At 37.4% G+C, this 26,283-nt stretch overlaps 2 protein-coding genes across 3 annotated transcripts in view; one reads left to right on the top strand and one right to left on the bottom strand.

Annotated features, from left to right (window-relative positions):
- Positions 1-26,283, bottom strand: part of Bigmax (helix-loop-helix-leucine zipper transcription factor bigmax) — an 80,996-nt gene that overhangs the window by 19,616 nt on the left and 35,097 nt on the right. Inside the window, exon 5 of one of the 2 annotated variants that reach the window (XM_070304429.1) lies at positions 17,192-17,584. The exons of the other annotated variant lie outside the window; for it this stretch is intronic. Coding sequence (XP_070160530.1) covers positions 17,546-17,584 — 39 coding nt within the window. The 3' untranslated portion in view covers positions 17,192-17,545. Of the gene's footprint in view, positions 1-17,191; positions 17,585-26,283 lie in introns of those variants that run through there. 2 annotated transcript variants of the gene reach the window in all.
- Positions 1-26,283, top strand: part of Hh (hedgehog signaling protein) — a 43,528-nt gene that overhangs the window by 3,027 nt on the left and 14,218 nt on the right. The window lies entirely within an intron of this gene.

The raw sequence follows: 26,283 nt of genomic DNA, 5'->3' as shown, positions 1-26,283 counted from the left end.
GAAAACCTATTCAACGAAGTTTGCGCTTGGGATTTAAAAATGATTGGCGATACTGTAAGAACTTATAAATCGACGAGAAGAAAGTTCGATCGCGGCTCGTCCGTCGTCACCTTTAGGAAACCGAGGATATCCATTCGAGGTTTATTTCCATGGACCACTGAGGCTCCATTAGTGCGCTTTATTCATGCATTTTTTATCGATGTTTACCTTCCACTTGGCGCCTCCGCGAAGCGTGAAACGATTCTCCTAACTCCGGCCCCGTTGTATTCCAATTTGTAAGTCGACATCGCCGCGTCTCACAAAAGGTGGTCCGGGCGCCGCGGACCAGTGGTGCTTAAGCGGACAAAACCCCTGAATTCTTAAAAACTTGTCTTGGAAAATATTCAAGTGTACCCGTTTCACGAATTGTCGGCAAATAAGAAATCACGACGGAGACGCGACGTGTGACGATATTTCTTCGATCAAAGAGATTTGATCGCAAACGCGATTAAATATTTTTCGTATCGAAATAGCGAATCGATATTCCTCAAGAACGTTTTATATCTTGTTACGAATCATATACCTACAAATCTCAAAATTAAAAGAAATACTGAAAAGCGAGAAATGAATATTTCTCCTTTTCAATTTTCAAATCTATCGCAATAAAGTCAATTAAATAAAGTGATTTTACAGATAAATAAAATAACGTTTCCTTTAATATGTGTATTTCGCGTACTTTAACATCGAATTTATCCGCGATAATTATACTGACTTGTATGTAAGAAATTGAAGATTTTTTCGAGCTATTATTTACGCGACGATTTGATGCGATCGAGATATTTGGCGCATCTCCTTGTATCATAAAATACGTAAATAAACAAGAATAATAAAAGGTTATACAATAGTAGCAAAAGACTGTCAAAATGTAAAAACAAAACATATTTCTTATATGTTTATATTATTTGAAAAGTCAAATAAATAAATTCGGATTATAAAAAGAATTAAAGTATCAGAAAGTAATATAATTTTTAACGTCTTCGTAAGAGAAAATAGTCGTAATTAATATTTTTCCTAATTTATGACAAAAACTTTTAATCGTAAATATCCCCTAAAATCAATTATAAAAAATAAAAAAACAAACAAACAAGTAATTTGCAGAAAGAGAGAGAGAGAATATTTATCTACAATTTTTTTAGTAAATAACTTTTAAACGAGCGAGTGAATCTAAATCAAGTTTTGCACAAATATTTATTAGAGTTTTCCTAATATATGCGAAAATTTTTATTTCGAATATTCTGTCCTTGTTAAATTTGTCAATAAGTGCTACAATACGCGATTTTCCATAAGAATTAGTATTAACTTTAAACTTAAATAATTTCCAAACCGTTAAGAGCTTCTGTCAATATTTTGACATATGACACATGCATCCATAATAATATTTGTAATCGATTTCCCGAGATAAAATTAAGGAAAGAAGTGTAAAATCTTTTCTTCGCACAATATCTTTTAGGCAACCATTGTGCACCGCGTCGGTTGTCGCACTGTGTAAACTAACGGCGAGGTGAAAATTCGAAGAGCAGACTCTTTCCTGGCCTCGTATTTACTCGAATTTCGCAAAAAGGACCGCCTTTTTATCGGCTACGCCGCTAGACGAAGGTTGAACCGGCATCAAATCTATCAGCCCAAAAACGCGGTATTTTCACTCGTTCAAATATTACCACAAGCATTAGCCTCTCTCGCTAGTCTCTCTCTCTCTCTCTATCTTCTTTTTTCTCACTGTTGGGTGATACACGCTGTGCTTTTATGAGGTACACCGCAGGTTGTACTAGGACTTTGTGTGTGGGCTTTTCGTCTGAAAAGCCGACGATCAATCGGCAAAACTCGACTATTTGAAAATTGCACAACGAAGTCGTTGAATTTAACGAATTGGCTTAGAATTTATTCCTTTACAAGAAGGTCTTTACACAAGTTCCATTTAATCATAGATTATCTATTTATTATTATTGCAATTTAACCGATTATCGTTCTCTAGACATTATTATTGTATGTAAAAGATACTGATTATATATAATCGAAACAGAAGAAATAAAATTAATTAATGTAACTTTTAAATTATTAACAAATTCTACCGACAGTTTTATAACAGTCAATGCACTATCGGGACGAATATATTTATCCGACTTGTACAAATGTTTAGCGTACCGATACGTCTCCCGGGGCTTGCCCGGCATCGAAGTCTCTCAAGTCGCGATCCGTCGGTAGCTCGCGAGCGTCCTTCGTTAATATAGCACTGAAAATGAAAATAACAATCGCAAGAGAACGATAATCCGGACGCAAGCAAAAATTGCAATTCTTTAAAGACGTCGAGAAATGCGTTAGATAATATTTACTCGTTCAAAAATAATGACGAGACGACGAGCGTGTGTCGAAATAACTCGCGGGGCATAAATCAAATGAGACGTTTGCTTTCGTAAAACTTGATAAAGTAATTAATTGCCGCGTACAGTTAGAGATTCTTGACGCGACAATGATTATACCTTGGCTAAATTAATTTTTACAATATATAACGATTTAACGCGACGAATTTCTCGTAATACTTAGATAATGACAAATGTCATTGCCATAATCTTTCCCAAAGGTATTATACGTGCACTGCGTAATATTAAATATCCTAGCATATAATATCTTAATATTCTTAATCCAAAATCCTAAATATTCTAATATCCTAAATATTTCCTGATATCCTAATCTTAAATATCCTAATATCCTAAATATATCCCGATATCCCAATTTTAAACATCCTAAATATATCCTAACATCCTAATCTTGAATATCCTAATATCCTGAATATATCCTAACATCCTAACCTTAAATATCCTAATATCCTAAATATATCCCAAGATCCTAATCTTAAATATCCTAATATCCATAATTATGTTCCACATATCTATCGTTAAATATGACCGCGTGATTTTATTGAGCCTTCATCTCGGAAGAAACGGAAACCGAAGCTGAAGGTTGCGCGGTCGCTCATAAAATCTAGAAGGAAAGTACGTAAAATTTATAAGATATCTCAGATATCTTCGACACATCTGGAGCCAGCGAGATCGACACAAGCGGGAGGATCGAAAATTGCGTTGAGCAGGGATAAAAGGTGCGCGCGAGAAGGTATCCCGCGAGAAACAAATCACCGAACGACTCGTTCCTCTCGAGTCCGGCTGCGTCGTCCAGCTGACTCGTCCTCGTGACCGGCGCGACTAGCATCAGCCGTCGGTCGCGCGGAATAAATAGGGAGAAAAAGCGCGCCGGCTCTAAGTGATTGTGGGTAGTTTTATGGCGGCCATAACCGGTGTTTGGTTTAGGGCGTTAAAGCTCGCCCAATTACGGCAAATAAACCTAATAGCCCGCGCCTCTCGTCCCTATCCTCGTCCCACAATTTTTCCTTTCACCGAAATGCTTCGTAATTTGTTCATCCTTTTCACTTTGCATAAATCGCAGAAGCGATACGAGACTAGTCAATTGACATTAGAGATAAGTTAATCTTTGACAAGCGGGATTGTTGCTCCCCCGAGTAATCATTTCGCTAAGGTATTGAATCCTTAGATTCAGTAGTTACGAGTGCATCCCGAGACAATCGCAAATAAGATAAGCAAGCTCATACGGAAGTACACGGCGTTCCGAATCGTTCGCGCTCTGACTTGCAGCCGGTGTCTGATGACGGCGGGATGACGAACCGCATAATCTGATAACAGGCGCGCATGATGGCACTTGATGATACGCGGTCCTGCGAATTGCGCTGTCTTGAAAAGTGTTAATGACATAAACTGACAGATGTCACAGAAAACTAGTATACAAACGAATGTTCGATTTTTTACGTATGCATTAAAATATTATAATTTCCTTCTTGAAAACATATTTTTTTCTTTCAAAAAATTGTCGCATATAATATGTAATTAAAAAAAATTTAATCTGGTATTATATGCACAGAAGATTATTCTAGTATGGATGAAAATTGACTTAACTGTTCGAGGCTTAAATTATCATTTTAAGAACATATAGTTTGAAAAGAAGTTTGAATAAAATATATTTACTTGAAGTGCGAAAACACATTAATCATATAGCTGGATATAAATTTACGCGTGTGAAGCATTTTTATTACTTGAGAGCCACTGCATCGTAATAATTGGTTAACGCGATCATCGATCGTCGTTGTGGAAAGCGATAAATGGCTGGGCTTTACTCTCTCTTTATTCGCATAGCGCGTACGACATTATCCTACGATCGTATCGATTAAAAAAAAAAAAAAAAAAAAAAGAAGAAGAAGAAAGAAAAGAAAAAGCGCCTGATTACAGAGTTCTCGCGCGAGAGATCGACCCACGCGCGAGTCCGATAATAATTCACTTGTGCTACAGCGACGAAGAAATGGTTGAAAAAAATTGAGCATTCATCATGCCGCGTGATACCGGTTAATTCACACACGCACACAATGATATCCCGCTGCCCCCGCAAAAATATACAAATACGCTTTCGCTATAAACGATCGCGCGCGCAACCCGAGAATTTATTTATCGGCCAACGAAATAGGCGTCTACAGTCTATTTGCTGGCGGACAATAGCGACGATTTACACAGCTGCGCTTCATCGTCGCGTTATATTTTTTGGGGACTGACGTCGGGGACGTAATTGTTTTTTTTTTTTGTTTTTTTTCCCCCTTTTCTTTAGTTGTACTCATAAATATATGTATTACACGTACAATTTTTTTTTTTTTTACTGTATTCAAAAATCTTACCGAGCTTTGAACGGTAATTTGTTTCTCCTTCTCTCTTCTTTCTTCTTCCTTTTTCTCTCCCGAGCGGAGGTGGGATTTCTCCCGATTAAATCTCTCGTGCGTAAAAAAAAAAAAATCTTGGCGTTCGATAAAATATAAACACGTTCAAAGTTTACCGCAACCGCGATACGCGCGATATCCTCTCCGATGTTACTTATCACCGGCTGGCAGGCTTTACTAATGCGAGAGCGGGATTAAGCAACGCTGCCTCTCGAAAGGATCCCTCAGCCTCTCGCGTGCGCCGTTATCCTCTCGCAGGCATAACCTCGTAAATCCACGAGCATTTGTTTCCAGCGCGTCCTGGACGTCGAGGTTACCTCCGTTAACCCCGATGCGATCGTTCATGCCTTTACAGCGACAAATCGCTCTCCCTTCTCTCCCGATTCCTTTCTCCGTCTTATATAGTGAATCCGAAACGCTTCGAGAAGAGCTTCGATCCTTCTTTTTTTCCAAAATATTCGCGGTCATCCGTTAAATCTTTTTCACAAATATATATATAGGGCTACTGCTTTATTTCTTCATCCATCTTATCATTGTTTTGACTGATATCTAGGATCATATTCCTTCGTCGATCGAAAGAACGATGGCGCGGCTGGCGAAGAATATCGTTAAAAATATGAATCACCTCTCGTTGTCTCTTCAAAGTCGACGAGTCCTAATTAAAGCGATTCCGAGAGAGACACAGGAATCAATCCAACAGTTTTATATCGCGTAGAACCAGTTATACGGACTTGTGTCAGCCGTAAATTCACGTTCTTTTTAGACGAAAGGACGCTACAGCAACAGTATCATCATCATCATCATCATCATCATCATTATTATCATCGTTCTATTCTGACGGAAACTCATCGAGATTCATCCGTCACAATGTGTACAGCACTGAGGGCGGAACCCGTTAACAGGACGTGTCATCGGGCCTCGCCTACGCTTCGAGATATCCTTTCGCGCGCTGATCATAAGGGGGCATAGGATTTACTCCAACTAGGCTACACGTTATATGCAAGTTAACTCGATTGAATTATATCCCGGATATCTTCGTCGAGTAGAATAAACTTGGCGATTAAATTATTCTGTACGATCGAAGTTAACGGATTACACGAAGCGATAAATCTTCCACTTCTCTTTATCATCTTAAAGTAAAACTTTAGCTTAAATCAATTAGATTTCGCACTATTGATATATGCGTCGTTCTGACCAAAGTTTTACGCGCTTTAGTTAAGAGATGATGAAAGCACGGAGTGATCTCAGCAGAATGATTTGATGTGAACGATGCTTAAGTTGGAAACCGCAGACCAGGACGCGTACAAGCATCAAAGGAACGAAAGTCTTACTGGCGTCCCTCTCTCTCTCTCTCTCTCTCTCCTTCTCGTGCACGGTGTTCGATTATGTGTGGGATAACGCGGCGACAACAAGAAAGACGAGGAGAGAAAACGATGGAGGAAAGAAGAGTTAAAGAAAGGAAGAAAGAGCGAGAGAGCAAGAGAGAGAAAATGGGAGAGAATGGGGGGAGAGTAAGGAGAGGAGAAAAGTAACGAACGAAAAGAGAAAGAGAGAAGGACGTAATCTGGTTGGTCCATCGGCGGTTTCAACTGGGAAAGGATGAAGGAAGGGCCGAGGGCCTCCAAGCCGGCCGCCATAATGCATCGTGAGAAGTGTGCACGAGGTCAAACGGGTCAAAAGAACGTCATGGCGATCCTCGATCCTTATGGCGGATCTACTCCGCGTGCCGAACGTCTCGTAGCAATATCGCCGCGCGTAACGTCCCGAGGGAATTCTGCGATACGAGACCGCGAAGACGACTTCATCGCGTTCACGCCGAACCGCGAATCGTAAAGATCACCAACGATCGTATTCGCGTTGAACGTATCCGACCGCAACGAATCTCGATGTGTGCGTGATACCTTTTTACATTTTATAAGAATAGAATGTTTCGAAATAAAACTCAGAGAATTGTCCTTACACGCGACATGCCGTACAGACTAGCGCTATCGGGTCCTTCGGAAAAAAAAAGAGAGAGAGAGAGAGAGAGAGAGAAAGAAAAAAACGGATCGATCGATTACGGTTGTCAAAGAAATTTTGCTGCCCGAGGAAGAAAATACTGGGTGGATCGCGCTGTAAAGTGATCTTGCCGACCACTTCCTTCATTCGCTACAAGCGAGGATCCGATGACCAGTTTGAGGTCGGCGATGACCGACGTGGGAAAGGATCGTCACCGCCTGGGTCTCTTCCTCCGGACCCTCGCTTCTTCTTCTTCTTCTTCTTCTTTTTTTCTCTCCACTCCACGCCGACCGTTTCTTCGCCGCGCATGTCAACCCCGTATAACTTATCAACTTATTGCCTTCTTTATCTCATCCCCGACAAAAGGTTAAAATTATCAGTCCCTAACACTGTAATTCGCGGTGTAAATAATGAAAAGTGTCTCGAGATATATTTGTATATATAAAATAATTTTAAAATTTATTAAATTTATAGATGAAAAACGTGTAGGAATTGAGAAGGAGATAACGAGATAATAAAGCAGTTTTCTCTTTCTTTTCCCATATCTCAGTTTGTTTATCTCTACAATTGAATACAGAATCAACAAAAACACGAATTAAAGACAGAGTTTATTAATTAAGATTATTAATTAACGTCATAAAAGTTAAACTAATTGTAAAACAAGCGATAATTCTCGAAAATTGATAAAAATTGTCTAAAAATACATTATGGATTCTATTCGACTGAACCTTCAAGTACAGATTTGCGTGATCCCTAAAAAGGCTAGCTTGCGAACCACTTTGCGTCCGAGTTGCACCGCCAGTAGCCAAAGAAACTTAATCGAATGAGCCTTGTTAGCGACATGAGAAACACGAGAGCGCAGTTAATAAATAAACAAATAACCCTGGTGTAATATGCGTATGGAGCCCGGCCATTGTGCATTGTATAAGGAAACGTCGTTCTCCCAGCGGCCCACAATATCATATCTGTCGCCGTGCATTGATAAAGGGATACGCGTGCATGCAGAGGCCCTACAGGTACGCGCAGGAAAACGCTTCTGTTTCATTCGAAATAACAATTGTTTTACAGCTATTCGATTACTACATCTAACGAAAATAGATCTATTTTTATCCTCGTGACTATACGTACCATATATTCATCGTCAATTTAGAAAAGCCCTATACTGTCACAAAAATTATATACATATATTACAGAGTGTCTACTCCCTGGAAAACCCTAGAAAACCTGAAATTCTTAGGGATTTTGTTTTTACCTTGAAAAATCAAGAAATTCTCATGGAATTTTATTCAAAGTCAGGGAATTTTTTCAAAAATTCTCTCTGATTATTTTGTTTTTACATTGCAAGCATCGGCGATCTGATTGGTCAATGATCGTGAATTATATATTTCAAGTATATTATAAATATATATCTTTCTCTCTTTGATTATATATTCATCGTCAATTTAGAAAAGCCCCATACTGTCACAAAAATTATATACATATATTACAGAGTGTCTACTCCCTGGAAAACCCTAGAAAACTTGAAATTCTTAGGGATTTTGTTTTTACCTTGAAAAATCAAGAAATTCTCATGGAATTTTATTCAAAGTCAGGGAATTTTTTCAAAAATTCTCTCTGATTATTTTGTTTTTATATTGCAAGCATCGGCGATCTGATTGGTCAATGATCGTGAATTATATGTTTCAAGTATATTATAAATATATATCTTTCTCTCTTTGATTATATATTCATCGTCAATTTAGAAAAGCCCCATACTGTCACAAAAATTATATACATATATTACAGAGTGTCTACTCCCTGGAAAACCCTAGAAAACTTGAAATTCTTAGGGATTTCGTTTTTACCTTGAAAAATCAAGAAATTCTCATGGAATTTTATTCAAAGTCAGGGAATTTTTTCAAAAATTCTCTCTGATTATTTTGTTTTTATATTGCAAGCATCGGCGATCTGATTGGTCAATGATCGTGAATTATATGTTTCAAGTATATTATAAATATATATCTTTCTCTCTTTGATTATATATTCATCGTCAATTTAGAAAAGCCCCATACTGTCACAAAAATTATATACATATATTACAGAGTGTCTACTCCCTGGAAAACCCTAGAAAACTTGAAATTCTTAGGGATTTTGTTTTTACCTTGAAAAATCAAGAAATTCTCATGGAATTTTATTCAAAGTCAGGGAATTTTTTCGAAAATTCTCTCTGATTATTTTGTTTTTACATTGCAAGCATCGGCGATCTGATTGGTCAATGATCGTGAATTATATATTTCAAGTATATTATAAATATATATCTTTCTCTCTTTGATTATATATTCATCGTCAATTTAGAAAAGCCCCATACTGTCACAAAAATTATATACATATATTACAGAGTGTCTACTCCCTGGAAAACCCTAGAAAACTTGAAATTCTTAGGGATTTTGTTTTTACCTTGAAAAATCAAGAAATTCTCATGGAATTTTATTCAAAGTCAGGGAATTTTTTCAAAAATTCTCTCTGATTATTTTGTTTTTATATTGCAAGCATCGGCGATCTGATTGGCCAATGATCGTGAATTATATATTTCAAGTATATTATAAATATATATCTTTCTCTCTTTGATTATATATTCATCGTCAATTTAGAAAAGCCCCATACTGTCACAAAAATTATATACATATATTACAGAGTGTCTACTCCCTGGAAAACCCTAGAAAACTTGAAATTCTTAGGGATTTTGTTTTTACCTTGAAAAATCAAGGAATTCTCATGGAATTTTATTCAAAGTCAGGGAATTTTTTCAAAAATTCTGTCTGATTATTTTGTTTTTATATTGCAAGCATCGGCGATCTGATTGGCCAATGATCGTGAATTATATATTTCAAGTATATTATAAATATATATCTTTCTCTCTTTGATTATACCACGTTATATTACGTTAAAAATTCTCACCATCCGTGCTCCCCTAGTCCCCAATTTTTTTCGGTGGGATCCAGTCGCGAACCCCGCTGCCGCTATCCTGCTTCTAAATCGAGCAAATTTTATACGCTGTCGCACGCCCTTTGATGCGTCCTGTATAAAGCTCGAGAGCGCATCGTTTATGGCTCGCGCGTGTACGGCGTAGGTGGGCAAGTAGGAACAAGCGGCGAACAACGCGCTTATTCAAATACATTCAATTAATTTCCATAGGACGACAACAATGGCTCCCACTGCCGTGTAATCGTCCACGCCGGTGTATGCGCGCCCGCGCTCGCGTTTCGTGGGACGTCCCTCTCGTCCGACGTCTCGGGAGAGAGTATCCCTTTATAAATAACGAGAGTATATTAAAATTTTCGCTGTCTTTTATATTATTCCGTTCGCGAGGCATTCTTCGCGCGTAGTTAACGAACGAGTCCGATCTCTCCCCTCTCGCGTCGTTTCCTGCAAAACGAATACGAAGGGAGAGGGAAGAAGCGACAGATACGTAATGTCGATAAATATTATCGAATGATATTAGAATTGAGAATATAAAAAAATTCGAAATATTATACAGGGTGTCTCAGAATTTAACAAGCTTCAGATGGTTATAAAGGACACCGAAACAAGCCAATTTTGTCAATAACCAACTGAAATTTGTCGATCTAATTCCTGGACACCTTGTATATAACTGTGATTGGCGCTAAAATAATATGATTTCAAAACGTGTAACGTTTATATTTTCTTTTCCTTTGCAATTACGAAGTAGTATAAGTTTTCTCTAATCTTCTAAGATATTAATGTATGCGTGCGTGCGTATGTGTGTATATGGGATACAAAGATAGAATGTAATCTTTCCTTCGCAAAATAGCACTTCCCCGACAGGCCTGTTCCACCCTTAACCGTTCAATGGGTTCATCTGATGCAATTGTTATAACAACTTTGTTAATCATTTAAATTAATATTTTCACAACACGATGTATAATCATATCAGGTGAACATAAGTATATTTACAAGACCATTATGTCATTATGATGCACGTCAGTCCGTATCTTTAAAAGCACGTTGCCCCAATTATAGACTCCCCGACGAGTTTTCGCTTAAGGAAAATTACCATCGACATTATATTTTTCTCACCTTTAGCTTCTTCGCCAACAATTAAATTACTATCGCGATTACTGCAGTCAATTAAGTAACATATCATTTCATCTCTCTAAAAACGTAACTCACACGATTCCTCCTCTCTCTTATCCGTGGTTCGAATAAAAAGAGGTGGAAGTAATGAAAAAAAAAAATACGCTTTTCATCAAAACTTGATTCACTGTGTTCAATGTTGATACGATAAATTGCACAATGCTTGTTAATTTCTAATTATTGTACATTCCCTTTCGCGTCTCGTTATGCGTAATTAGTTTCACGTTCAAGAAACTGTCCGAGAAGGGGGATGGAAAGAGGGCGACGCGAGATAGAAGGAAACGAAGTGAAAGAAGGGGAGAAGGGGGGGGGGCAGTGTAGCAAGCTGTGAATGGCTGCGCCCTTGGTCGGGAGTGGAGGGCTGCGAAGAGGGGCAGTTAATTAATGGGGCGGCAACCGACCACTTCCCTTACCTCATCACACGTTTTCTTTCTCTACACCGCCTTTTTTGCTACGCGCGTGTTTTCTATCCAAATTTTTTTTATTTTTATTTTTTTAAATTTTTATTTATTTATTTATTTTTTTTTTTTTTTTTTTTATTTATTTATGCGACGTTGTACGTTTTCGGAAATTAATTTTTTTACGTATTAATCGGCAAAAAATCGAGAGAACGGTACAATCCAAATTATAATTATAATATGAGAATCCATGTTAAGGAATCTGATGTAATGACGATAAAGAGTTAAGTATGCGTGTGTTGATCTTTTTCACAAAATTATCTTTTCCATTTATTTATTTATTTATTATTGTATATTTCATTATTATTTAAGAATGTTTTGGCTGTACAATAGTAGCAAGAAACTGTGAAAATTAAACGAGAAAAAACATACTTCTTACGTTTATACTGTTGAAAAATCAAATAAATAAATTCGAATTAAAGAAAAGAGTTAAAGTGTCATATAAAATAATGTTCTTTTAAAATTTTCGTTAAAAAAAAAATAGTTTTAATTAATATCTTTCCTAATTTATGACAAAAACTTTTGATCGTGAATATCTCCTGAAATCAATATTTTTCTACAATTTTTAGTAAATAACTTTTAAATAAGTAAATGGATCTAAATATTTGTTAGAGTTTTCTTAATATATGTGAAAATTTTTACTCTGTTGACAATGTTTTTTCCCTTATCAAATTTATTAATAAGTGACTACAATATGCGATTTTTCAAAAGAATCAATATTAATTTTAAATTTAAATAATTTTCACAAACCGTTAGGAGAATTAAGCTCAAGGTTTGCACAGATACTCGGAAGAAATAGTAAAACAGTCTACGAAATTTTAATTAAAATTTTAAATTCATAAAATTCGTTAAAATCATGTCTATTCGAATTGTAGTTGAAGTAAATCGTACGTTAATATCATTCAATTTAAATCGCATGAATTATTGCGATTTTTTAATATTGCATACTTATTTAAAACCCAGATTAAATTTTCACTTGTATGTGTGTGTATCCGCTGTATAAATTGATACTTTAGATATTAAACTAGCTATATTAAATAAATTTCTATCCACATATAACGTATATTATATATTACCACTAGATTGACTCGCTTGTAGGCTCAACGATATGAAGCGCACGTCTAATCTGCGACTTTTTGCAGCTTTCTTCATCTTTTCCTCATCGTTTCCATTTTCATCTCCCATCGTCTTCCCGCGTCGACTCCGTTGGACCGGTTCTCCGCTCCCGGAGCAATAATAAATTTCGCGAGAGAAGATCGAAGTGCCAATCACGATCGAAGATACAAATGGGAGTACGAAGCACGTGTCGAATCTGCCGTTTTTACCCCGGCACCTTTACTTCATATACTTTACACCGTGTATCAGCAGCCCTTGATCTCCCTTTCCTCTCCCTCTTCTCACCGTCCACAGCTCCCATCTTCTTCTTCTTCTTCTTCATCGCTCTAGGACCGGTTTTGCGGCCATCATCTTCGTTCCCATAATAAATTTCATCGAAAGATCCGCCAAGTATCGATCGCGATAGAGGATATCGGAGCGGAAGTATTAAATCTATATAGTGTATGTTTTTTTTTCCTCTTGAATTTTTTTCCTTCATCCTTACATCGCACGCGCACGCGCACACCATTATCCCTTTTTCATAGCGCATCGCGCATAATTGACCATGTTCATTCGCGATGCATTACAAGATGTCAAAATTATGCGGAGGAGAAAGATCTTTCGCGACGATTTTCTCAAATTTTTAACGCAGCCGCTCAATGGAGACTCGATGAAGGATTGGGGGAGACTTTTACCCGGATTAATTTTTCAGAATCGCACGTCTGTACCCCCCCCCCCCCCCGATTATGCGCTCCCTCGATATCAGTCGCGAGGGCACGTGGGGCATAGGAGGGCCATCGATCACCCCGTGTACCGTAGAGGCATTAAATTGGCACCGTTTCGATCGCCAATGCAGATTATCCGACATAAATCTGTCCCGCGAGCCTGAATTACGAGGCAGGGGCATAAAATTATGCATCGAAATTATGATGTCGTTGGATACAATTAGCGACCGCCTGGTCGAATCATCGTTACACGCGCGATTTATATGTGTCAACAAATATATACCTCGCTGATGTATATCGATTGAAAAACCGCAATTGCGGAATAATTGTGCGAATGGAAAAGTGTATCTCTCTCTCTTCTGCTCCGTGCGATGAATAGTTGGAAAAAAACTTACACCTCGGTTACAAGTAAAAGAATCAGTTAATGACGACTGTTTCAATCAGTAATATTAAAAAAAATGCATTTTATATTATAATATTATATTGGGTGATTGCATAAGTTTGTGCCCGATTTAAATATAAACTTCAATAGATTATATTTTAGAGATAACACTTTTATTAATCAATTATATAGTCTCCATTCTTTTCTACAATGGTTTCCCAACGATCTATAAGCTTGTCGATTCCATTTTTGAAGAAAGAACTTGGTTTTTCTTGAAAAAAGTTTGTAAGGTGGTTTTCGACAGCTTCCTCGGAATTGAGATTCTTGCCATTTAAATTATTCTGCAAAGACCGGAACAGATAAAAATCTGAAGGCGCAATATCTGGAGAATATGGCGGGTGCTGCAGAATTTCCCATTGCAATTCCTGCAGTTTTCCTGCAGCTTATTCCTTTCAGTCAGGAGATGCGGCACCCACGTATCAAGCTTGGAAATGTATCCAAGCTTTTTTAAATGACGAAAAGCGGTTGAATTATCGATGTTCAGCCTCTCAGCAATATCCTCAGTTGTAATCCTTGGGTTTCTTTCCACTAAGGCATGCGCAATGTCATCATCAATGCCAGAAGGCCGTTCAGAGCGGGGTTGATCCTCCATGTTGAAATCACCATTTCGAAATCTGCCAAACCACTTTTTGACTGTTCGGAGAGCAGGAGCGCGGTCCAAATAAACGCTTTGAATATTTTTTTGTGCAATCCCAACACTCACGCCTTTCCGAAATTCATATAGCATTACATGCCGCAAATGCACCTTTTCGTTCTCCATTTTTAATGATTTCTCTTATGCACAAATGGACTTATCTGAACAATATCTGACGCTAAATTGACATAAGACAACGTCATCTATTCGGTGTAAGCAACAATTACCACACGAAAACAATAGAACTCCGCCATGCAGAAAATTGTTGCGCACGACCCAAAGACTCGTGCGCAAAAATTTGTGCAATATCAGCCGATATCTTCCCCATCATCGATCGGAATTAACGCCGGTGATTGAATCGAAATCCTTGCCGTTAAAAATACATTCGGCCATTTTATCGGCGACGTTTTAATCGATTGTGACAAACGAGATGTTGACAGAAGACGATTATTTGGCGAGACAGAAAAATCACATCATATATACAATATATATATATATATATAAAATTTATAATTTATATATACAATTAAAGATACACATATATATGCACATAATATACAAGGACAGTGAATAATTTTAATTGAACTGATAATTAAATTCTGAAAAATAAACATCGAATTAAGCAAAACTCGGTATGTCAACGGTGATCGGCAGATCTTTTCTTTCCATGTTTCAACCATATTATATCAAGCTGAAAATGGCGCAATTCATCGAATCAAACTTTCCATCACAAACTTCTTTGCGTCGGGATCTCGAATCGCGTCACCTAAAAAAACCGGCCGTAGTATTTACTTTGCGGTACGAATGCTGCGAAGATTTGACCAGCTTGAAGAATTTCGCGATGAGGAATTGCGGGCGCTTCTTCCTCTTCCCCCTTCCCCCCATACCCATTACCGCCCACCCTCCTACGGGAGAAGGTTTTTCTTCGACGTTCGTCAGAGCCTATTATTATTTGTATCGTCCTAATTCGAAGCGCGTCATCGGGGTCCCTGGAATGTCTAATGGCATGCAACGCTCCTCTTTTTCTCCATTTCTCTTGTTCCGACTTCTACTCCTTCGCTTCTTCGTCTCGCTCTTTAACCTACCCCGTGTCCTCTTTTAGGTCTCGGTAATTAATTTAACTTCTTGCGACAGCGAGATAGCGGCTGCTAATGGTTTTCTTGTATTCTGTCAGGTTCTCCCTCTCCCTCCCCCCCTTCTCTCTCTCTCTCTCTCTCACTCTCACTCTCTCACTCTCTCTACATCGCACATCGTTCGAGAATCCCAAAAGCTAGTCAACAGTATTTATCTTTTTATGGCAAGATAATAAAACTATATGTTATTGAGATCGCTAATTTTACAATATTAAAATTAGTTTATCGATATCTGAATTCGAAAACAATTAATTAACCAACGAAATAGGAGATATACTAATAAAAAATATTATTTATTTTAAACTTTTCGAAATCTTGCATTTATTATCAAAATGATATTCATATATATATAGTGATATTTAATTTGATTCTTCTCGCCTCGCCAGTATTAAGTGCCGTGATATCCAGCCATGAAAATATATCAGTTTAAAATTTCATAAATTATTTATTAGCACGAATAATTAATCGTTAGCTAATTATTAATTTCTTACGCATAACAATGTTATGAAAATCGCGGATATTTAGGGTAAATTTGAAAATCAAATTATCTCTCTTCATAATTTTGTATAAATGGATATAGTCGATAATTAATTGACGACCAATTATAAGCCCTTCATTTATCTTCACCGATAATATCCTCATAAAAATTCGAAGGATATGTAAGGTCTCAGGATATATCATCGAGTTTTATCGGCGTTAAACGACAGAAAAAGAGAGATAGCGCACAGTATTTTGGTAAAGCTGACTCTCCAAGAGGGTTAAAAATATCGTCGAGGAGAGGGGAAGGGAGAAAAGGGGAACCTTCATGGAGGGAGAGATGGACCAAAGAGGCGGCTGGTAAATAGCAGCTACGTGTGCAGCGTCCGTTCTGACTGCTAGGCGTTAACGAGGCGGGCAAACACGATGAAGAAGAAGAAGAAGAAGAAGAAGAAGAAGATCAGGAGGAGAAGATGGAAGAGGTGCTGGACGCGAAGCGAAGCGGGAAAGAGAGAGAGAGAGAGAGGTAGGAGAAAGGGAAAGGAGCACACGGGATATAAGGCACGAAAAAGCGCCTTTTCAAGGTGAGGTGTAAACTCCGCCGCCCTTCGGCTGCCTCTATCGACCGCCTCTTCGTGCATCCACCAACACAAAAGCACCATCTTTTCCATCTTATTAAGACCCCGCCGGCGCGACCGGACTCTCTCACGACTCTCTCTCTCTCTCTCTCTTCTTTCTCTCCGAACTCTTATCCTCCACTCTTTCATCCTCTCTTTGAGCTTGTATACTCGCCGACGTTGCATGTCTATAATAGAAGTTACCCTGAAATAAATCTCAATACGGAAGGTAAAAACGCCTTATCAGAGTTCCCGATGCAATAAATGAAGCAGGAAAAGAAGAGGGGAATTTCATTATTATCTCGTGATTAATGGATCACAACAAGATCCGAAATGTCATTGCGAAAAGAGGAAATGTTATTTTTTTTTTTTCCGGACTCCGAATTTTTCGAGTTCCTCTAATCACTTTACACACGTCGCGATTACAAAACACATATATACTGGCAACGATAATTTATTAACGAAGACGATATCCGACTCTTGTACAAACGCTCTTTCCACTTGTTTCCTGTCGTTGTTATTTCAAGTGTACTAATTGCTTTGAGATTGGCGGCAGAGCTTGATTACGCGACGTGTATGTCGAAATACGAACTCGCTCGATTGGATATCGTGCGAAAACAGCGGCAAAGAGAGAGAGAGAGAGAGAGAGAGAGAGAGAGGGAGAGAGAGAGAGAGAGAGAGAGAGAGAGGGAGAGAGCAACAAGACGCGAGAAGCGAGCAATTGCAGGAGCCGGCGAGAGAAGCGCGGCACCTTGTTTATTTTAATCGGGGGCTCAACGTGCCTGCAAGATTGTTTCGTCTCGCGCAGCAGCAACCACGATGTGTTTAGCTCGCCGTTTAATCGCCGTTAACGAGCGGTTATCGTTCACCAACTGAAAACACGACGACGCTAACGAGGCGATCAGCCGGAAGCACGAGCCCTTTCGCGTTCATTTGCCTCGCCGGCTCTTCTTCTTCTTCTTCTTCTTCTTCTTCTTCTTTTTCTTCATGTTCTTGTATCATCCGGACTCTCTATTCAGTGCGTCCTACAGTAACTGATCTTTTCTTCCTCGACAACTAGAAAGCTTGATAAAACATCAAATTATTAACCGTCACTCTCTCTTTTATTTTTTTACCTCTGAATAAGTACGAGAGAGAGAGAAACTAAGTATTCGCTGTTTTTCCAGTATCTTTGTTCTCGTAAGGTTACGATGAAAAGTCTAACATGGAAAAAATGAAACAAATATGCAGAGGTAATTTATTACAGGACTGCATTGTACCATGTAACAAGATCAAAAGCACTTTCGGAATTTATAAGCTATTCACGCACAGAAGTTATGTTGCAGGTCGAACATAATTACGCGTTTCGCTTATTCGGAAACAATGACCTTCGCAGTCAGCTGTCAAATATATAACGGCCGTTTAAATGTGTGAAAAATTCTTATGCGTAACCGATGCTCTCTCTTTCATTGTCCTCTCCGTATTTATCTCTAGCCTTTACCTTAAATAAAAGAGATTGCGAGGAGGTGACGCTTCTCCTACGACATAGCTACGTAAAACTACTCGTCTCCGAAACGCGTTTCACTTGTGCAAGGCGCGACTAATCGTCAACTTTTTCAAATATATAGGGCAAGGTTTCCCTCTCGTTCTATGCGTGTTTATATATATATGTGTAGTTTAACCGGCCCTGTCGCACGGTAGTTGGCCCTTTTCTTATTCTCCCCGTGGCCAAGATACGCACCGTGAAGAATCGCGCGATTCTGATCGTGGGCTCCAGCTTTACGCGAATCGCATTTCGGGCCCCGGGACGAAACTTTCCGGGTATAAAATAAATCCTCCTTCCCCGAGGTATCCGCTTCCGTCCGGTGTGCTAAGATCCAAACGGATTCGTCTCATCCCTTCTATCTGCCACGCACAATTTCTGTTGCGGAGAATTTTTGTTCACGTTACGTCTTTATTCGCTGACCACATGTTCGTTTGGATTCCGTCTCCGAAGATGGCTAAATATCATTTTCGACATTAAAGGGACCTAAGCAATCGTATTTGTTGAGAATGAAGTTCTTTTTAGGGAATCTATTAAAAAAAAAAAAAAAAAAAAAAAAAATCGAGAGTCCTTTAACAAAATGTTTATTAGGATTATAAATTGTAATTTGTTTTTTTTTTTCTTTTGAGTTGAGAATATGCATTAAAAATGGCGCTGCAAATGGCTGATCGAAAAGATGATTTTTTAAATAAGTTTTGCAGTGATAACTCAAATCGACTTGGAAAAACTTGAGCATGTTCACAATATGTATAATTTCGGACTGAATCTTTAAAAAAATCTGTGCAAACTTTAGTTTTTGAAAAAATCAAACGGATTTGTTTTTTGACTAAAAACGAACTTTATTTAAAGAATCGCCTATTTGATCTTTTTTCTCCATTTTTCTCCATATTCTCAACTAAAAAAAAAAAAAAAAAAATTTTTTGTAGCTTACGATCCTAATAAACATTTTGTTAAAGGAAAATTCTCGATTTTAATTCCTTTTTTTTTGTAATAAATTCCCCAAAAAAGACTTCTTTCTCGACGAAGACGATTGCCTATTCCTCTTAAAAGGACTCAGTCTACTTTCGTGTGTGTGACTTGTACATTAACGAATCTTTCGTAAATCGCATTCCTGCGTTTCGTGGAAAATAGAAAAGATAAAGTCCGTTTTTAATTTACGCTATTTTTTATTCGATTGACGGGAATGAAACGTAAATCTGAGTTTTGTTCGGTCGCAAAAGCGATTCACTTCGCGTTCCTTAATGATTAATTGCCTATGATTGCCTATAATTTGATTAATATCGTCGGATCGGGATGGTACAAATGATAGTAGAATTTTAAAAAGAACTTGGCTAGAAAAGATTCGCACCATTACACATTTATTACGCGTCATGATTATGTTGCGATTGCCGTTGTAAGATTTTTACAACACGGTTATAACGCAGGCTTTTATTATTACTCAGACATTCTGGCAAAATAGTAAGATCTTCCTTCTTCGAAATCTTTCTAAATCTTCATGAATTTCGTTTGATGAATTCATTATTAGTAAAGACGATGCACCATTTCGCATTTATGCAAATAAGCTCATATGATTGTCATTATTAATAGCTCGCATAATAAAAATAAATTGTAAATAGTTTAAAATCTTAAAAAAAAAAAAAATTGTCTTATAGAAAATTTTATATTCTCGAAAAAAAAAGGAAAAAAAAATTTTTAACCGAATAACATCGTGTCGCGACGCAAAATAGAGAGCGGAATCCGAACGTCGGAATTCCGGATGTGACTGACGACGACATTCTGTATCAAGCAGACAAGCAGGTATTCCCGGTGTTCTTTCTTTATTTACACATAGTCGTCACAATAGTCGTCTGGCAGGCGTGATAAATTTTCGTAATAGTCGGCCATCAATCTGGCGGGAATTACGTGCATCGCGCAACATTTCCTTCCACAATGGGCCCGCGGCGTGCTACGGGATTACATCGTGCCTACGGGGATCCTACGGCGTGTTCCCCTCCTCTTTACCCTACTATTAATAAACGTATTAACAAAGGAGACGCGCATTCGTTTGTTACTTGAAACATCCGTAGGACATTTCACGCCCCTCGATCGGCCATTTGATCGATCGCTAATCGATAACTGCGACGCTGATTCTTCGACACTCAAGACGGGATATAAGAAATAATCGCGTGACAAAGGTTACATTACACCTGGAATTGAATTTCAATTTTTCAAAAGGGATCCATACGAGAGAAGAATACGTCAACGGTGAGAACTTATTCCTTCACCGATTGACGTTTAGCTACTTTTTTTTTTATCGCATCGCTGTCAAAAATTAGCGATAGAAAATTAATTCCTGGTTTTTTTTTTTTTTTTATGCACCGACATCGATTCGGAGAAATATATTTTCGCGAGTGTCATGGATGAATGGGTTATCCACGAATACTTGTCGCATGAATGATTTCCTCCCCCTGATACATTCGGAAGCGACGGAATTCGCGTCAATTTTCGCGCCTCCTTCTCACTCTCTCTCTCTCTCTCTCTCTCTTTCGCTCGGCTTCGCTTGATCCTCTTCATGAATCTCTCGGGATGTAGATGGTGAGCCGAGATAAGGGAGCTACTTAAACTTAACCCTTGCTCGAGCTCGTGCTCTCCAGAGAGCAGGACGACCGGTGAGACCGGAGGCCACACACTAAGAAAGACTAATAGCCGAGAAGATAACGCTCTCTTAAACACTTTGCCAGGCCAATGCTTCTTCTCTCCCGCCGCAACCTGCTCCCCCTCGTGCTGCCCTTTCTGCTTCAACGTACGAGCTACCACTCGACACCGATAACACTACCGAACGTTTAACCAGCGGCGAAACTACGATACAACATGCGGGGAGAGAGTCGCAACATCGGCACATTTATTTAAGTATCCCTGTGGCGACGAGAAATTATTTTTTTTTTTTTTTTTTTACAAAGTTTAACAACGTTTCTTCAAAATTGATGAGAACTCGGTTTTTCGAACTATCCATATCTCACGGAAACAATGAGGCCTACTGCGCGAAGAAAGTTTCGGAGTAGCGTTACCTTAGGGCGAACGCACATTTGTTTAAAGGCAACGCGCAACGCGGGTGTCCCCTGGGCGATCTCGTCGCGCCTATCCGGGGATAACGACTCGATTGTCGCTTTACAGTACACCGAGATAACTACGCGGCAACGAGTTTATTGCACCGGAGAGCGCGTAATACTTGTAGATATCGTTAACGACCCGTGCGCGTACACGCGTACACGCGCCGGTTGCGAGAATGTCAATCTTAATTTCCCGTGACAAGACGCGCGCCGCGTCTACCTGCCCGTGAAAGATCGAATCAAATACACGCTCTTATACACCGTCGCGCGGAATTACAGCCAAGTATCTCTCTTCCGGAGTGATCTCGTCGTCGGCCCCGCATCTCGAAGCGGCCGCATTAATCGGATCGATCTTATCGATTACACGTTTAATCGCCGAGACCGGCGTAATTTGCAATTGCCCATGTGTTTAACGAAGGGACGTGTCGCTACGTAATTCCAGGACACGTTAGGCGACCGCGAAACGATGTACCTGTCCATCTATAAAACCGCCTGATAATATTAACGCGCGTTTGTATAATGTCGGCGCGAGATTTTTATCGAGATGTTAATCGATCCAATGAAGTCTCTCACCTCATTTTATGCTTTTATATTAACCGTATTAATCATGTATAGACGCAAATCGCCTTTTATTTTATTTATGTGAATTTAATTTATATATGTATAATATTTATTATTATATATTTATTATATTTTTATATACAGGATGTCCCATTTTAAAGGACCCACTCAAATGTCTCAAAAACACTGCGTTAAATCGAAAAATGTTTCAAACAAAAGTTGTGTGGCTTCAAGGGGGCCATAAGATGGTGACAATGATTTGACCTTGGAAAATCATTTGAAGGTCATGTGAAGGTCGACTTTAAAATCTTAAACGGAAACCCCTATTTTTTATTTAGTATTCTTGTAGCTGACATCGAGAGGTTTCCAAAACACTATAATAAAGTATTTTTTCATTAAGTACTTTTTGAGTTATTTTATATTTTAATCTGACATATTTTGATATAAAAAATTAAATATCTCGTAAAATATTTAGTTTTTGATAATCTTACCGTAATACTTCTATGTACAGAATAATGAGACAAATCAATTAGTATAAAAAAAAAATTGTTTTTAAGACAATTATTTACAATGTATTTTTTTAAACAATTATTTGTTTTTTTTTGGCACTAATTAATTTGTCTTATTATTCTGTACATAGAAGTATTACGATAAAATTAACGAAAACTGAATATTTTACGAAATATTTTATTTTTTATATCAAAATATGTCAGATTAAAATATAAAATAACTCAAAAAGTACTTAATGAAAAAATACTTTATTATAGTGTTTTGGAAAGCTCTCGATGTCAGCTATAAGAATACTAAATGAAAAATGGGGGTTTCCATTTAAGATTTTAAAGTTGACCTTCACATGGATTTTTCAAGGTCAAATCATTGTCACCATCTTATGGCCCCCTTGAAGCCACACAACTATTGTTTGAAACATTTTTCGATTTAACGCAGTGTTTCTGAGATATTTGAGTGGGTCCTTTAAAATGGGACACCCTGTATATATATATATATATATGATGAAATTTTAATTTTCTCAATATTAAGCGTATTTTTATAATTGAATTTCGTAATTTAAATCAAAATTTCATTGAAAATAAAATCCAAGTAATATCAACTAAAAATTAAAATATTATTATTCACTAATAAAAACTTTAATTCGGCGAAATATATTTTAATTAGATCGATATGTCAAATATGTAAAATTTTTCGTTAAAGAATAAATTACATTATTGATGAATTATAAAGAATGAATTTATATACTAAATATTAAATTCGTCTATAATCGTATATAAGCGTGAAAGGGGAAACGAGAGAATTTCAAAAATACATTCTATATATAATATATAAGTTTATATATCATTCCGACGTTCTCATTTAATGGGATAACAATTAGAAGCGCCGTATAGATCCTTAGATCTGAAGAGTGAGACAAAAAAGTTATAGTCGTCGATCTGAGAGTCGTTTTACTTGTGAAAAGGCCGACGTGTACAAACACAAAAGCAACAGGTGGTGAGTGACTCCGGGTTTAGGTTACCGGTTCGGCTATTCAGTTTTATTCATGACTCGAGAGAGAGAGAGAGAGAGAGAGAGAGAGAGAGAGAGAGAGAGAGAGAGAGAGAGACAAAGAGAGGTATACAAATCTACTATCCATAGGCCACTCGACTCCCCGAATTCTTTTCCTTCCGGCGAGCTTCAAAGTCCCCGGGTAGATAAGTAGCGCGTGCATTTGCGTTCTACGGTAATGCATTTACAATGGATTTTAACGATCCCTTTACTCGTGCGGTTCTGCAGAACGCATAGATCGTTGTCTACAAGCAGCGCAATTAAACGCGTCGATTGTGTAACTGAAGATTATCTCATTAATACTTTCATATAATTACGTCACTTATAATATTAGCTACCATACGGGCCAACAAAAAGGAACATAGTTGCCGTAGAGATATGTAATCTCGAGATATATATTTATATCTATATCGGAGAGAATCTTTCGATGCGCATTTTATTAAAATGTTAGTGTATATTTTTTGCGAAGTGAAAAATATTTCAATCATAATCTTGAAAGTCACGTGAAATAACATGTGTCATAAATGTCATAAATTATTTTCGAGTGTGGAGAACGGCGCCAGCAAAGCGCGCTTAGATTTAATCGACAAATCTCGCACGCGGCGAGATAAGCGATACGTGACGGAATGCAAAATAACAGAGCGATTCGGGCCAATTCTGCGCACGATAATCCTGTTTGTCGATAGGCGCTATCGAGGTAAATCTGTGCGCAGGTGCCCCTTTATAAATATAACGATATAAAATATGCTTGATACATATCTATAAGAAGAACACCGAGAGACCCATTTTGTCGAATGAAATAAAATTTATTTGAATCGATTAAATCTCTCGTTTAAATATGGGCAAACAAATTCTTTAATTAATACAACAAAAAGATTTAGTTGAAAAATTTGGTAATACTAAACACACAAATTTGGTACGGCGAACAAAATTATTAATTGTATAAAATTAAATTTTTGATTGTTTTTTTATTTTAATTTTGTTCACTGAATCACATTTGTCTGTTAGTATTAGCAAATTTTCCAACTGCAGTTACATTTGCTTTTGTTACATCAATCAAAGCTTATCCATATTTAACAAGAAATTTACTTGATAGTTGTCTCTTGCGATACAATAAGAAAAAGATATACAGATTATATTCTCCATCTTTTCAATTCTCTCGTCGTTAACGAGAGACTAATCAGTATTTCCCGGACAAATGAATCCGCCATGATTGAAGATACACTGCATACTGCGCATCACACTACACTGCATAACAATTGACCGCGCAGTGACACACGAATGCGCAAAATAGCTTATGATATTCGACTAAACGATTTAGTTCAAGTAACAAATACAATTATTTAAAACGCGATGAGATGGATGAGTTTGTTATCGCGACAATAAAATTTTATTCAAATAAACAACTCCATGCAAACAAAATAGTTTGTTGGTGTAACATTTAACTTCTTTCCAGTAACATAATTTTTATTAAATAAAACTAAATTACATGTTCAGTCAACAGAATGGTTCAACCAAATAATTTTGTTTTATTTAACGAAATAGGTCTCTCAGTGTATACATTCGATTCGCGTTCCATTTAATCGAATCGATCTTTCATGTCAGATCAGATACGCGACTGTCGATTTGTCACGTGCTCGATTGGCGCCAACCGAGGAGGAATGGAGGTAGAAGGTGTGTATTCCTTGAATGAATTAATCTCAGCGGCGATATCTGAGGGATAAGAAATACTTTCAAGTCATAGTTCGTCATATCTGGTACGTTTTATTTCTTATCGACGATAAAAAAAATCGGTCGGCTCGATAAGCAGGCCGTACAAAGGAATACGTCGCGAGGTGGATCGTGACTAGTTCCTTCTTCCCCCTCATCCCCTTCTGCTCTGTCATTTCCATTCGCGCGTGATAAGTCGCCTTGATTTCTGGTCGGGATGAAGTTATAACAAAAATATTCGCCTCCTTAAACCAGCGCGCGAGTTTTCATGTTGCAGACTTTTGCGCAAAATTGAGACCATGCAATGTAAAACATTAAAAAAAGAAATACAGCTCTAGTTAAGGATGTTCTGGCTATATATATATATATATATATATATATATATAGTAGCAAAAAACTGTCAAAATAAAAAGAAACATATTTCTTACATTTATACCTTTTGAAATATCAAATAAATAAATTCGAATTATAAAAAGAATTGAAGTATCACAAAAACTTTGATTGTGAATACTGTTTGAAATCAATTGCACAAGAACAAAAAAACGAATAATTCACAGAAAGAAAGAAAGAGAGAGAGAGAGAGAGAGAATTTTTTCTGCAATTTTTAATAAATAATTTTTAAACGAGTAAATGGATTTAAATCAAGTTTTGCACGAATATTTATTAAAGTTTTCTTAATATATGTGAAAACTTGAATAATTTCCAAACTGTTAAGAGAATTGTGCTGAGGTTTTGCACAGATATTCAGAAGAAATAGTAAAACAATCTACGAAACTTTCATGCTTTTAATGTTTTGACATATGACACATACATCCTTAAATTATTATTTCGAAAGTAATCACTGTTTCATTTGATAGATCTTTAATCATTTTATTAACTTTAAGACAGTCGAGTATCATAAGAAAGTTTCTCACCATTTTTCTTCTTTATGAATAGGAAGTCCACGTTACGAAAGTCAAATTCGAAAGAAAAAAAAAAAAGAGATTATCCGAATCATTTATTATATAAAAAATTTCTATAAAAAAACTTGAGAGCGAAATATTTCGATATTTTTCGTGTGTATCGAAAGAAATTTGTTTCCGTGCTACGATGTAATAAATATAGCCGATTACAGATTACATGATACGGATGTACAATATAATATTAGATTGCGTTAAGGGATTCGTGAGGGAGCTAAAGAAAAAAGTAAGACGGAACGGAATTCTCTCGCGCCGAGAATATCGCGGCTATGAATGGCGGCGGGTAAAAGCGACTTTTGCTTATTATTTCGATTCGGAAATTCCACAATTCTAAAATTGTCGGCTAGGAAAGCAAATTCCGATGG

The sequence above is a fragment of the Polyergus mexicanus genome, unplaced genomic scaffold, assembly GCF_030449975.1.
Source record: "Polyergus mexicanus isolate NDT 795.1 unplaced genomic scaffold, iyPolMexi1.0 SCAF_11, whole genome shotgun sequence".
Taxonomy (NCBI): domain Eukaryota; kingdom Metazoa; phylum Arthropoda; class Insecta; order Hymenoptera; family Formicidae; genus Polyergus; species Polyergus mexicanus.
Note: the sequence above shows the minus strand (reverse complement) of the source record. Positions and strands in the feature narration are given on the sequence as shown.